At 38.8% G+C, this 15,567-nt stretch overlaps 1 protein-coding gene across 3 annotated transcripts; it reads left to right on the forward strand.

Annotated features, from left to right (window-relative positions):
• The first annotated feature begins 432 nt into the window (after positions 1 to 432).
• ZNF800 (zinc finger protein 800) lies at positions 433 to 15,106 on the forward strand. Of its 3 annotated transcripts, none has more exons than XM_056341165.1 (6): positions 439 to 580; positions 1,231 to 1,338; positions 3,575 to 3,670; positions 7,247 to 7,390; positions 10,436 to 12,197; positions 13,610 to 15,106. In XM_056341165.1, exons 2-6 carry the CDS (start codon positions 1,278 to 1,280, stop codon positions 13,617 to 13,619), a joined length of 2,073 nt encoding a protein of 690 aa, XP_056197140.1. In that variant the 5' UTR covers positions 439 to 580; positions 1,231 to 1,277; the 3' UTR covers positions 13,620 to 15,106. The 3 variants fall into 3 exon arrangements, with proteins under 3 accessions (XP_056197142.1, XP_056197140.1, XP_056197141.1); XM_056341166.1 differs by having other exon boundaries at positions 469 to 580; positions 1,228 to 1,338; XM_056341167.1 differs by having other exon boundaries at positions 433 to 580; positions 10,436 to 15,106.
• Positions 15,107 to 15,567: the final 461 nt, after the last annotated feature.

Below are 15,567 nucleotides of genomic sequence, written 5' to 3' on the forward strand. Positions count from 1 at the left end.
GCTGTTGAAAGCGCTGATCTATCCTTTTCCATCGTGAATTTACCAGACCAACTGGCGGTTGGTTGTGTGGTGTTTTATTTTTTTAATAAAAACCCAACCTGTAACAGGGCAGACCGGGCTGAGACGGGGCAGAACCGCCACCTCAGGCGCTGCTGGCCGCTCCCACTGGTCTCCGAGCAGCTGCGCCCTCCGGGCAGCTCTGCACATCACCGCCGAGCGCAGAGCCCGGCGGCGAGCCCTGCTCCCTACGGAGACGGGGACGGCGCCGCTTTCCGCCGCCCGCCGAGCCCTCCGTGCGGCGGCCACCCCCCGCCCCAGCGCCTCGTCCCCCGCCGCGCCGGGCCGCCCGCCTCCGCGCCCCGCCGCAGCCCCGCCGCCGGCCGCCGCCCGGCACCTGTGCGGCCCGGCCGGGGGAGCGGCGGGCGAGGCGCCTGCGCACTGCGGGGCCCCCAGCCGCCAGGGCCGCAGTCACTTCCTGCCCCTGTGCCCATCCGGCTCCGGGGTCAGCGGCCGCCGCTCTGGCGGGACAGGGGCGAATAAAGTTTTGTCCGGGGGGGGGAAGCCGGCCGTCCTCTCCCAGGTAGGGGCTCGCCCGCCGCGGCCCGCCCGCCGCGCCGCCCCCCTCCCGTCGGCGGCCTTTGGCGCCCGCTGTCACCTGCCGGCCGCTGGCCCCTCCCCGCCCGGGCTCGCGCGTGGCGGGGCGGCGGGCGCGCCCGGCTCCGGCTCCGGCAGCGCCGCGGGGGGCGCCCGGCCCGGCCCGGGCGGGCTGCGGCCGCTGTCGGTCGGGGACGCAACTTTCCCTCACTCGGGCGGGAGCTGAGGGACGCGGTCCCGGCGGCGGGGCTGCGGGGGGAGGTCGGGGAGGTGCGGACCGAGCGCGGCGGGAGAGCGGCGCGGCGGGAATGCCGGCTGAGGGGGCGCGGGGCCAGCGGCCGGGATCGGCGGGGCCGGCGGCGGCCGGGGGCTCTGGTGGCGGCGGGGCGGGCGCGCTGGCTGCGGCGGGCCGGGCCGGGCCGCGCTGTGTGGCGGGGCCCGGGCGGGAGGGAGCGGGCGGGCTCGCCGCAGCGGCCGTTGCAGAGGGCGGTGTGGGACCTGCTGTGAACAATGGAAGGGTGCCGCTGCCTCCTGGCCTGCCCCGGCCGTGCCGCTGCGGGAAACGGGTGTGCGGGGCTAGCGCGCTCCTGAGCCGCCTCCTCGCCGGGGTGACAGTTAATTTGCTTCTTTTAGCAGAAACGCGCTGCTGGATGTAGCAGGACAGTAGGTCGTGGTCACGGAAAATGCCGCTGAGGGACAAGTGTTGTCAGACAGACCACCACCACCATGGATGCTGCGAACCAGGTATGGTGGTGTGTGATGCTTTGGCTGTTTTACTCATCTTCGCTAAACCCTTGAGGAAGCTGCTGTGATGTTGCAGATGTGCATCACTAGCGACAGTTTTGGATGTAAAAAAGTGTCCGAACTTGTTTTGGAAATGCTTTTTGGTATCCTTGAACTGTCACATTAAAATTATTTGAAGACGACAATTTTTCAGTTCCTGCAGGATGTGCAATAATCCGCAAGCCACCGCATGGGCATTGTATGCAGTGAGCAGAGGAAGGCCAGAAGTTATGTAAAACTGGCCTGGCCTTTTTGTTTCCAGAAAGTGTAATATCCTGCTTCTTTGGTAAAATGACATTTCTGGCAATATCTTGCATTTGCTGTGTATCTTTTTACTTTACATCCTTGGTGAGCTCTGATGAAGTTGAAGATCTTCTCAGAGAACAAGAAAACCCTCAAGTCCTGAAACCGCTGTTTGCATTCCACTGCTCTGTGACACGGAAGATGCCATCAGTGGAAAGTGTAATGATACTTTGGAGGTTCAGCCAACTTGATAGATTATTTTTTTTTTTTTTTTGTACTTGTTCTGCCTACTCTTATAATTGGCAGCCTACAAGGAAATTTGGTTCCTTTCTTGTTGCCTTGTTGTTGAGTTTGTTATTTGGATGCTTTCACTTGTGTTTTGAAAAGAAAGGCATCAGTTTGGGGAATTAATAGTTGAAAGCGTGAGCATGGCAACTTTGATAATGCTCCTTTAATTAAATGTAATTTGAGACTAGGTATTGTTCAGCTAGTAGAAACATTGCTTTGTGTTTAAGAAAAAATGGTTTTGAGTGATTCTAATGCTTTAAAAAGGCTAAAATACTTTTCTTGCCTTACAAATAACAGCGCTGTGTTATGTCCGCTTCACATATGTCACTTCTCTTGATGTCAGTGGGTGTTGCGCATGCATATTAGAGGCAGTATACAAACCAAAATATACTATTTGGAAGAATAGGGAATAGGCTAGTAGAATACAATATGTCATTGTGTTAGAGATCCCCAAACGATTAGCTGATTTGTAATGGTTGTTATGTGTTCGTATATATAATAGTATGTTATGGGGCCAGCATAGTTGGGTGCAGTGTTCATTCTATCGTTCTTTTCTTAGCCTGCTTTTCTTTCTGATGTTCTTTTCAGCTTGAATTTGTTTATAACCTTACATCTTCTAGAACAACTTTCCCGTCAAAAATGTGTTCAATCTATTTGCACTTAGTATCTCTAAATAGTTTTGTACTATGCCTCTACTGCTCCTTATCAAAAATAAATTTCTTAGAGGTGCTCAGTGCTTCATTTAAAAATAGAAACCTTACAATAGGCTTAAAAATCAAACCAAATGGGTAAGGTAGGAACTGATTTATGAAGTACAAAGCTAGTTATTTTGTCAATAAGAAATTAAAAAGAAGACCTAGCTAATGATTTTGCAAACATGTGCTTGAATAAGTACTCCGATTCATTTAAATTTGGTTTTCCCTCCGGCAAAAAATTAACTGCCCTATGCATATACAGCAGTGAAATGCTACTAATTTTCATATGCATAAATACTGCATATCGGAACAACTAATAAACATCCTGCTCAATAAAGGTTTTAATTTCAGTAGATTTTACAAAGATTGTGACGTGGAATGAAGCTTCAGAAGTAAGGCATTACTTCAGCAGTTTGCTGGAACCAGAAGCATTTCCTGAATGTGGCTTTACTGGTTAAAAATATTGTACTAGCTCTTTTTGGTGTATATTACGTAGCTGTGCTTTTTTCTGATCATTGCTAGTGCTTTAGATGTGTACTGGCAACATGAAAATCACATAGTATGCTGTGAAGTACAGTATTTGGTTGTGGTTTTTTGTACATCTGTTTCAGTTTGAATGATGGGAGTCAGGTAGCTTGTTCGGGGGAATTGCTTTAATTGACCAAGATTTCTAGTGAGTTAGTTTGGGTTTATATATTTATATGCTTTTTTGCTTGATACAGGTAGCTTTGAATACATATTTTCTTTAAATAATCAGAATGACAACAAACTGTCAGAAGGGATCGTGGCTGGAAAATTCAGTATTGACTAGGTTTTAATTCAATGTAAATTAAATTTTTTTAGTAAGGCAACTTCTGCTGTAGTCCTGGACTTTCTTTTTAGCTAGTTTACTGTATGCACAGAAAATCTGTAACTTAATAAAAATCACCTGAGTATTTTCTAATGGCTTATTATCCTTTTATATATTTCAGTGCACGTGTTGGAACCTGGTGATCCTCCGTTATTACAGCAGCCTCTACAAACGTCAAAATCTGGTATTCAACAAATCATTGAGTGTTTTCGTTCAGGTATGAAACTGTCTGACTCTTACGAAGTTCATTACCTTGCTATAAGAGTTATGTATTTGTAGTATATTAAAACAGCCAGCACTTGACTTTCTACATATTTGCAAAGTATTTGTAGTTAGGTGCTATTCATTTGAATAAAGTTTTTCATATAAAGTAGTGAAGCTACAGCTTCTGCTGTATAAATATCTTTCAAAACCATTAAAAAATAGGTGGTTATTCTGCTTTGTGTCGTCCCTCCTGCTGTTATTAATGAGTTTATCCTAGAACTCCAGAGATTAAAATACACTGTTTACCTTGAACTTTTTAGAATTGCTTTATCATGTTGCTTTCAAGGTGTTCCTTGATTGATTTTGGCAGTTGCCATACATAGCAATGACTGTAAGAATAACAACTGAGTGTTTGGGTGAGTATGCAGGAAGTGACTGAAACCTTTAATGTTTTCTGGCTGTTTCTACGCCTTTGATATGACAAACTGAACATTTTACTTTCACAGCCCTTGGTGCGAGAACGCAGCAGTTCTTACAAAAAATTAAAGTGATGTTTTTAATTCTTCTATTTACATGTTTCTAGGTTATTCCACATGAAACTGTTACATATATGAAATGTTTCATGTATAAATCATCGCTGCGATGTAACGGGATGCATGTCTGGGCTCAGTCTTGTAAAAGAGCACGGTATCTATGTTCTCTACTAGCACTTCAACAGCTTGATACAAAGAGAGAAGCTAGGTGTGAGAGTCATCGTTAGTAACCTTTTTTAGTTTAGTTGAGATATGTGTGGCAGGCTTCTTTTCCTTAAGCAGATTGATGGAATCTCTACTGGTCATAGCACGAACTAGCTGCAAGTACCCTTGTCTCTGGGCTACTGCCAGATTGTCCTCGCTGTCAGGTGTTACATTGATGGCTTACCTTGACATCTTCAGTCATGTGCACCAGGGAAGCTGGGCAGAAGGCAAAAGGACTTAGACCAAGATTTTACTGTTTAGTTTTGAACAAGCAACATTTCATTATGGAAAATAAACTCATTTTGATTCTTGTGGTAAAGTAGAGATTAAAGCCAGAGTATTGTCCATAACTATTTAAGTGGTTTTAGCAGAAGCTTCTGTCATCCAAAGCATTTTTTTTTTTTCTAAAAATGAAATCGCTAAAGGCATAAACTTTGTATTTCTGCCAGGAAAGTATTTGTAATAACCTCTGTTCAGTTCCGACGTCTTGTGGATATGTTATTCTGTTGTCAACATTTACAAATATTAACAGAATTTGACAAAGTATCACCTGTTCCCATTAGATGTAACTACAAAAAAGAGAAGGCTTCAGTAAGCTGGAGGCAACATATGCTGGCAGAAGACTGACTGCTCATTGCCATAATCTGTAATTGTTGAAGAATAAGATGTTTTTTTTCTCTGCCCGCTGTGTCCACAAAACCAGTGGATGTTTTAAATTTCCAGGAGTCTCTAAAGTTCTACAGTCTAATTCAAAAGGACCAATTATTTTTTTACTCCCACCAGTGAAAATCTTGATAGTTGCATAAGGATGGTTTGAAGTGAGAGTGACTGCCATGTCATCTAGTCTGACCTCCAGTATGTCATAAATCCTTTAATCTCATCCAGTAATTCTTAAGCCAATAATTTGGATTAGAGAAAAACATTTTATTCCTGAATGGAAAGAGATTGAAGTATCAGTATAATGGGAGAGAGAATGAGGCACTAGTGTGTCCCTTGATTGGGAAAGAATGGAGAATTAGATGATTTGTTTTGTTTTGTTTGGGAGTGTGGTTTGTGGCTAGGGCACGCATCAACAGCATGGCCAAATTTTGGTTTATTGCGTGCTATCACCAAATAGGAGGTCTTTTATTTGAACTATAGTTTGGTAACTTACTGGAATTTTACCTGCATAGAACATCTTCAGTTTTGTTCAGCTGGGTTTTTGTCAGTGGTTTTCTTTATATACAGAAATTCCAACATTTGTTGGTGAGATCTGAATAAACAACTTGCTTTTGGGGGAATTCTGTTCAATTTTTACATTTGGGGTTTTCACTACGTCTAAATATTTGTCCAGTAGTCTGTAAAAATACAGGTCAGGTGATGGTGAGGTTAGTAACACTTGAGGAAAGAGCAGTAAGAAGAAAAGACAAGAGGCTGTGGCTGTGGCCCAGGAAAGGCATAAGAGGAGACAGGAACTGGACGGTAGGCTCAGATAGTCAAGTTTGGGTCCTATTTTTAAGCAGTTGTTGAAGAAGACACTGTTCTTTGCTAAAACCCAGTTGTAAAAACATTTGTGGTAATACTTTTACACCAAGAAATAAAAATTGATCTTGATAAGGCCTGTTTGTATTGAGGAATTATTGGTTGTTATGAAATTATTATTACTTGAGTTCTCGCACATAGTTCTGCAATGTGACTCTGAGTTTGGTCTTTAAAAGGAATTCTTAAGAGACATGTCGGTGATGACAGAATCTTCTATTCTTGTATTTTTCTACTCTATAGACAGAATCTGAAGAATTTCTATTTCAGCTTGGAAAGTGTCTTGATGCTGTTCCATAGTTGACTGGTATTGTTTATTCTTGGTTGAGTTTCACTATTTTTGCTTGCTGGACTAATTTTGATTAATTTTGGTTAAATCCATTATAAAAAAAAAACCAAGATAAATTAGCTGAATTTGGCTAGCTAGCATTTCTTTCTAATTTGCAGTGGGTAAGTATTCATCATTTAGTAATCCATTGCTAATTGTAGACATTACGTTCGTAATTTTCATGAGATGAGAAATGGAGGAGTGGATTTAAAGTGTAACTTAAACTCTGAAGCCTTTAGTTCTTTAAGCAAAGCAGGAGCTGGAATACATCAGCAGTGCTACATCAAACATCTTCAGGGTTTTTTTGGAATATACAGTGTGTAATAGTCTGGAAAGCCTCCATAGTTTGCCACACTGCCTGTGTTTTAATAGAAAAGTTTCTGACTTAAATTATATGCATTTTCCTTTCAGCAGACTGAAAATATGTCTGCAGTTCTACTTTATTGCCTAAGCATCATCATCTTGATCTTGGATCAGATACCCAGATGTAGTAACATTGCTTGACCTGTTAGTTATTCTCTTTGTTTTCTTGTATGTTTTATTTTTTTGCCTTACCAGGTGCTGTTTTTACATGAAATAGCTGTATATATCTTATTTTCTTAGCTGTGTTGGATAAACTTGAAGAAAAAATACTGCAGTCATCTTCAAATGCTCTAGGTGCTCATTCTTTCCTGTTGGGCAGTTGTATGCAGCAACCAGATACTGTAGTATGGACTGCTTCCTAATGTTAGCTATTAGTTTTTATCATAAATCATCGTGCTTTCCCTGTAAACTGTAATGTGTGTAATCCTTGACTTTTCCTTGTTTTTTTTTTCAAATTAGTCTTGTTTTCATAGTGAAACTTAGAGCATGTTCACGAATTTACAGTGCAATGAAGCAGCATTAACATAAGATAAAATGCTGTTAATGATCGTCACATTTTAAAATGTTTCCACTTTCATGGGATGATGTGAATTAAAAGATGAACAGAATACCTTCCTTAAGTGTAACGTTTCTTTTGTTACAGGAACTAAACAACTTAAACATATTTTGCTAAAAGATGTGGACACCATTTTTGAGTGTAAATTGTGCCGGAGTCTCTTCAGAGGATTACCAAATTTAATTACTCATAAAAAGTTTTATTGTCCTCCAAGTCTCCAGATGGATGATAGTAAGTCATACTAATTGAAATATTTAATAAAGCTATCTGAAGTTGAGAAACTTATCTTTCTGTAATTTATAAAAACACACCAGAAACAAATTGCATAAAAGAAGTGGAATTAAATTTCAATACTAACTTTTGTAGATCACTCCTATGGTAGTAAAGAAGGCACTGCACTGACTCAGTATGCATTAACAACTGAGTTCAGGTTGCATTAACCCATGTTAAGGTCACAATTTGATAACTAGTTTATATGTCCAGCCTTTTAATGAAGAGTGTCACTGTTAATGTTCTTCTCCTTTTTCTTTCCTGTCTTTCCTTTCTTACTGTGAAAGGTGCCCAAATGTATGCCAGAGGACTGGGAAATAAATCTTGTAGGAAAGTATGGATCTAACAAAGCTTTTCCGTTTTAGATCAGCATAGCTCTGATGGACTTCAGCTGGATCCTGTAAAGTGGCTTGGATCAATATCTGTGATTTTCTCCAGTACTTGGGAAATGCTCATTGTCATTCACACAATCCTTTAGTCCTACTCATGAAACATAGACTAAAAGTTCACTCTTTTCTTTAAGGGCTTGTGCTCCAATAATACTCTCTCTTTCCCACCACTTCACCTCACCTCATGCTGCTTTAAGATACTCTGTGTGATCATGCCTAGCCCACCACCTTTGCTGTAGAAATGAAACATTATTATTGAAAGAAAATAACGTAAATGATGAGGAGAAACTTAAAGAATAATGCTTTTATGGAAAAAGGGATTTATTAAAGTCTTATTCCAGTGATGACCTTTTGTTGATCTGAGTAAAGCTGAATAATTCGGAAAAGTGCCAGCATTCAAAAATGGTATGTAAAGCTTTCTAATTGTCCTGATCGCTTGACTAGATCAACATAGGTGCAATGAGGATTTTTATATCTTGATAAATGCCTTCCTGCCTCAATATTTCAAAAATTAGGAACAGAGATTTATTTAGGTGTTTCTTTTCCCACATTGTGTCAGCTACTGTCGTGAAGGAGAAGGCGAAAAGGCTAGTACTGTCACCTTCCTTAAATGAGTGTGCTTGGCCAGTTGTAGAGAGTCACAGAACTTCTCTGGGAAATGTGATGAGTTGTATTTTTGAAGCAAGGTTAGAAGTGCATCTGATTTAGAAACAAAAGTTGCTAAGCAAAATAAGATTACCCTGAGTAAAGATTTCCCATCCAGCTTCTGCCATTCTAGCCTTCATTTAATTGGCTGGTTAGCTTTCATCGTTCACTGTTCGCTAGCAGGGGTGCAAATGAAGAGAATAATACTACATGTTCTGAATAAAACTATGTAAATACTTACAATTTATATAAAATTGAGTCTGATGGTTACTGAATAAAGTGGCAGTTTTTTTCAGTAAAAGAGATTAAAAGGTAGTGAACAAGAGGTAGGAATAACAGTTGAGTGTCCACACAGTAAAAAGTTCCAAAGGCTATTCCCTGATGACTTTTCGAGATGTATTCAGTTAGGTAGTCATTAAGTAGTCTAATAAGGTGCTATAAAATAGGAAGGACTTTCTACCCTTGATAAAAATTATATAGATAGTCCCATTTGAAACTGACTGCAAAAGGTGCTAAAAATTCAGTGTTAGAAGATGGGTTTTGAGCAACAAAACAGCATATTTCTTGCACTGACACTCTTTTCATGTATTGCTGTCAGTGTGGAAGGATCAACCATGACTAAGTGTGGATTTTTAATTAGCTCTTACCAGGAATCACATCTTTAAGTCATCGTGGATAATTTTGAACTGTATCATTTCAATGCCTTGTCTTTTTGCTGTAGCACCCTGACTTAGGCATGCCAGTGCAGATGCTTAGCATATCGTACTGGGAGCTAGGTCACTGAATTAATTTGGCATTTAAGAACTGAGTCCTGTAAAAGCATGAATGATGTGAAGGTAAATGGGAGCAATTTTTTCGGGTTTTTTTTTTGTTTGTTGTTGGTTTTTTTTGGGTTTTTTTTGTTGTTGGTTTTTTTGGGTTTTTTTCTTCCATTCTACAAAAACTAGGGGGTATCCAGCAAAATTATCAGACAGTGAAATTACTAATATTTCTGGTAAAACAAACAAGGAAACATCAGTTAACATTGCGGTAGCCAAGTGCATAAGTGCTTCAAAAGCATTTGAATAAACTTTTTGGAAAATGGGTGTATTAAAACAGTACTTCAAAGGCAGACTTGAGCTTGAGAAGTTTGCTGGTGTCACACAAACAAGGAGAATCCCTGTATCCTTCTTTATTGCTTTTTAAGTCTGCTCCAACTCATTAGCAGGGCAGAACACAGGGTGAACTTTAGTAAACCTCGGTGAAGTTATCCTTTCTTAAAATAACGCCTTTGGCTGAGTTTTTATTGTTTTGAGGAATTAGTACGGTGTCCTGTCGTGTGTCGTCCCCGTCCCCCCCAGAATAATACAGGGGTTTTCTGTCCTTAACATTTACTATCTTACTGTATCATTGAGCCTGTTAACTGCTTTGGCATTCCTAAAAGCTTTCCCTGCCCCAGAAGCTGTTCTCTCTTAAGGTACTTTAAATCTTCGTGCAGCGCTCAGGTTACACAGATGTTTCATTCTTTAAGGACTGTTCAGAGTTCACAGAGAAGAGCTTATTTCCAGAATTAGGTTCCTTTATTGAGAACACCCATTTCCAGCAGTAGGAATATCAGTTTCTAATGATACTGCAGGCTTAGTTTCACACCTGTAGAACAAGCTCAGTTGTGTGATGTTATTTTTGCAATTGATACTGGTTTTTAGAGATCAATTTAATTCCAGGAAAACTTAATTTTTAGTTTAGGTGGCTTTTGCATTAGCGTGCTAGAAGGGTGTACTTCCAGTATTGGCTTTTAATAAAAAAGTAGCTTGTGCAGATGTGATAACAATGACTACTCAAAGCCTCCAAATATAAATAGTCAGGAAAATTACAAATACAGGATTTGTGCAAATTTGGTGACTGAATTGGCGCAGTGGTTAAAAGATACTTTGAAATTTAAATAATTTGAAATTAACAAATATTTAAAAAATACCTTTGCCTCTTTTCACAGACCTCCCAGATATAAATGATAAACAGAGTCAAGCCATAAATGACCTCCTGGAAGCAATCTATCCAAGGGTAGATAAGCAAGAATATGTAGTTAAATTGGAACCTATAGAAACTAATCAGAATGCTGTATTTCAATATGTGTCAAGGACTGATAGCCCTGATGAGAACATAGAAAGTAGTAGCACCCCTGATCAAGCTCCAGCGCAGATACAGGAACCCAGCACAGAGCAACCCAAGACTGTTTCAGCTCCAGCCCCAGTCCCAGGCGGGGAGACTGTAGAATTACCTCCTGCTGATCCCGTTACAAACAAGGTGGTACCTACTCCTGAAGAACAGCCTCCAGCAGTAAGTCCTGATTCAGACTCTCTGGATAATTCTGACTTTGGCCACCAGTTGATATGTTGCCTTTGCAGGAAAGAATTTCATTCCAGACGCAGTGTACGCCGGCACATTCGAAAAGTGCACAAAAAAAAGATGGAAGAGCTAAAGAAGTACATAGAAACAAAAAAGAAACCAAATCAGTGCTCCATGAAAGGGCGAAATAAGAATGTTCTTGTAACATTAGGTAGAAGTTGTCCTGTATGTTATAAATCATTTGCTACAAAAGCCAACGTAAGGAGGCATTTCGATGAAGTTCATAGAGGATTAAGAAGGGATTCCATTACTCCTGATATAGCTACAAAGCCTGGGCAACCTTTGTTCTTGGATACAGTTTCTGCTAAAAAATCTTTTAAGACCCGAAAACAAAAGTCGTCTTCAAAGGCTGAATACAATTTAACTGCATGCAAATGCCTTCTGTGCAAGAGAAAATATAGTTCACAGATAATGCTGAAAAGGCACATGCAAATTGTTCACAAGATAACTCTTTCTGGAAAGAACTCTAAAAGAGAGAAAGGACCCAACAATACTGCCAATGGCACAGAAATAAAAGTAAAAGTTGAACCAGCAGATTCTGTAGAACCTTCACCCCCTTCCATTGCCCTTTCTCCACAGAATGAATTAAAGGGAACAAATCATTCAAATGAGAAAAAGAGCACACCGTCAGCACAGAAAAATAAAGTTAAACAGGACCCTGAAAACCCTAAATCAACTTCTAAATCAACCACTAAATCAACTTGTAAATCAACCACTAAATCAACCTCTAAACCAACCAATGCATCTGCTGCAGGTGGCCAGCAAAAAACCAGGAAGCCAAAACTTTCAGCTGGCTTTGACTTCAAGCAGCTTTACTGTAAACTCTGTAAACGCCAATTTACTTCTAAACAGAACTTGACAAAACACATTGAATTACACACAGATGGAAATAACATTTATGTTAAATACTACAGGTGTCCACTCTGCTCTTACGAAACACGTCGCAAACGTGATGTGATAAGACATATAACTGTAGTTCATAAAAAGTCGCCACGCTACCTTGGGAAAATAACTGCGAGTTTAGAAATTAGAGCAATAAAAAAGCCAATTGATCTTGTTCTAAATAAGGTTACAAAAAGAGGCCCTCAGAGGGATGAAACAAAACAGATTGGTTCAAAACAGGATGTCACCTCCAATTCTCCCAATAAGAAGTACGAAGGAGCTGATGTTGGTATTGAAGTAAAAGTAACAAAAAACTTTTCTCTGCACCGATGCAATAAATGTGGGAAAGCGTTTGCCAGAAAAGCTTTTCTAGAACATCATAAGAAAACCCACAAAGCAAATGTATCTCATTCACCTGAAGAAAACAAAACCAAAGGCAGAAGTACAAGATCTAAAGCTGTTGTCTGGTGAGGAAAAAGAAAAATGTTTTGTCTTTTTGTTGTTGTTGTTGTTAAGAAAAAGCAAAACAAAACCATTGCCTTTCTTTTGCTGTTGATCTATTGCCGAAAACATATTTTTCCATAGATTTTAAGGTTTAGCAGCTTAAATACTAAGGTAGATGTCAAATTTTATTTTCTTAAATTTTGTTTTTAGCGTTTTGGAAAAGAGTTAATTTCTAAATTTGTCATTGTAGGAAGTTGGAATAGAATTAGGTTAAACTGTACTGAGTCAACTCTTTACATTGTCTTAAGCCATTTATTGTAATCAAGCTAATATACGTACATTTCTAAAATAGTGATTTTTTAAAATTAACAATGCTTTCGTTTGAGTAACATAACCTGTTAATTAACTTCTCTGTGACCCAGTTGAAGAAGTACTACAGGTACTACAGTAAAAGCTGTTGACAGAAAAAATCCCTATGAACTTACTGGAATTTGTCATTCGTGCGTTTATTTTTATTTGTTTAAAACTTGAATGTGTATTGCCTATGCCCTGTCAACAAAAGGAGATCAAACTGTTTTTTGGAATGTAATTTGGATGCTTAATTGCTTTGATTTAAAATCAGTATGTGTTAGGTGCTTACAAACACCTTTAAAATCCTCAGATTTAGGATTTGATTCTTTTAAGGCTTATTTATAGAAGCATGGGTTTGAAGACTGCTGGTCATTTATTTTTTTAAAGTGTTTGAGTCTCATCAAGATTTTTTTTTTAAGCCTAAATATGTGTAAAAGTCTGGCCAAGAATTTTCTAAAGTTCTGTTTATATGGTACTCTGGGAGTTTTTTTACACTTGGAGGGGATGTATTTGTAGTTTCTCAGTTTTCTGTAGCCTTCATGTTAAAGATGGCCTATTTTAAAAATAACCTTTTAAAAAAGGAAAAAAACCACTTTTATCTATGGTGAATTTGTATTTCAGAATGACTGACTGATGTCTGAAGGTTGGAGGATTGTACAAAAAATTAATGAAGAGAAACAGTAGTTACACCAAGGTTTTTTAACATCCTTATTCAGAATTATCTTTCTAGCATGTGTGGTGAAAAAAACCACAAGTGTATGTGCCTTTTTCTATATTTCAACTCTGAAACGCTGTTTCCCAGGAGGTAATTTGATTTGAGTTCAGCTTTCGTAGTGAATTGCCACCCAGCTATGTTAAATTGTAATCTGGTGCTTTTGTGACTTCATAACAAATCCTGTCTAGGTGGGATGGAACTTCAAAAATTAACTGAGCTGGACCCTGAATTAAAGAGGAAGAGTGACTTCTGCATTTTGATCAAGAATTAAAAAGTTAGCCTTGTAAATTATTTATGTTGTGTAATTTAAAACATAATTATATGGGTAAACTCAAAAGTATTAATTTATTCCCATTTCTCCTCAGATAGGTTCAAGTGATGTTCGGAAAGTTTGGAGTTCATATGAATGAAAAAGACTTTAGTTTGTTGTTGGAACTGCTAATACCTTGATAATGGTACTATAAGGAGGAAATATTTTCATAAGCTGTTGTTTTCTTACTAAATTAGTAAACATTCTGACTGCTTGTAGGACAGTGCCTCCTCCCAAAACAGTGAAGTAGTTGAAATGCACACGTGCTTCTAAATTAGCAGTTATCTCTGTGCAGTTGAGGTTTCACGCAGTATAGAAGGAACTTTCTGAAACTAAAAAAAGTACAGAGGCAAGTTAATGAACGGCAGCTTTGGAAGAGGATTTTTTGTTCCTCATTTAGGAAATACCTTCAGAGAGCTCATGGTGTGTACTGGTCCTCCCTGGTAGTGCTAACTGATGAACAGCTCTTACCTTTTTTGTGATATCCTACTTTGGTAAATGTGTTTTATACTGGTTTAAATTTATTACAAATGAATGTATAAGAGCAAACAATGTAGTGTATATTGGCTGAATTGTACTAATTTTTAGTATTTGCCATAACATCAGTTTGTTCATATTGACTAATTTCCCAGTTCCGGGACGTTCTGAATTTCACTGTACTGAAGTCACTTCAAAGATCTCCATTTTGTTTCTGTGTGTGGTTCACAGGCAAACTTTGTAAACATCTAGGAAGTTTACAAGAATATCCACATTCCTCTATTCTTTAATTTTTTTTTAAAAAAATTATACATAAGCACTTTAATGATAGTTGCAGTTTATTTTTTCAGTTTATATTTTGAAAGATCAACACACTAATGTTAATATGAAGGTAGTGAATATTTGCTGATGTATTATAGACAGACAATCTGTGCACAACCACTTATAATGTTAGGTTATTTCATTAAATATTAATAAAAAGGGAGGATAGCGTGGGAGAAACTCAAAATATTTTTTCTCTCAAGATCATAAATGACCACTTTAGGTAGCACTTGACTTTGTATAATTTGGAAAATGTTTTAGATACCTTTTTTTAACCTTTTAATCAAGACTGTAGTAAACCAGTTGCATGCCTACCATTATGAAATTCTTGGCAGGTTTCATGTGTCAATGGTTTGGGGTTTTTTTGTTGTTTTGGCCTCTTTTTTTTTTTTTGTTTATACTTAGAAAATATTTTGTTTAGTGATTTGTGTCAAATTGCTACAATTTGAAAGGTATTGTACATCAAAAGAAATACCATGTTTTTTTATATAGGTTCACTCCCTTACTTAGGGAGGTGCCTCGTGTTCATATATACTTTTTGTATAAAATATATCTAAAAATGTTGATCACAAGATCAGGAGTAAAAATACTTTTATGGATAGAGAAATATTTGGCCCTGTTAGTGCATTGCACTAAAAATACTGTGAATGGGAGCTGGACTGTAGCTGTTGCTCAAAATGTTCTATATTGAATGTACATGCTTTTGTTTGGATAAATGTACTGTATTTGATGGAAAATAAAGCAGACTGGAAATGACATTTAAGTGTGCATAAACAAAAAGGTGTCGTGTTTGTAAACCCAGAATATCTGTCCCTCCACAATCATAAAATACGTTTGCATTTTTGTAAAGTTTTACTCTTTGATAACTAAAACTAGTTGTTTGTAATATTCTGTTGTAATAAATGGTTTTTTGGTTATTAAAAATTTGGCACTTGTGGAGTGAACACTTCTCCACACTGATGGTTGACCCTTGCTGTATTTTTGGGAAACGCTCTTGATAACTGGCTTTTTGTTCCCTGTGAAGGTGTCTCTTCCTTAGCTGAGAAAAGCTTGTTTTTATTGTCCTTCTAAAACAAAAGTGAATATTAATGCTGAAGGAGTTGTTTTTTGGTTTTTGTTTGTTTTTTTTTTTTTAAATAAGAAAGTAGGGTTTACCTACTTTTACATTGCAAATAATGTGGTGGCCATCTAATGTTACTTCTTTTTATGGTTTGGATAT

The sequence above is a fragment of the Falco biarmicus genome, chromosome 5, assembly GCF_023638135.1.
Source record: "Falco biarmicus isolate bFalBia1 chromosome 5, bFalBia1.pri, whole genome shotgun sequence".
Taxonomy (NCBI): domain Eukaryota; kingdom Metazoa; phylum Chordata; class Aves; order Falconiformes; family Falconidae; genus Falco; species Falco biarmicus.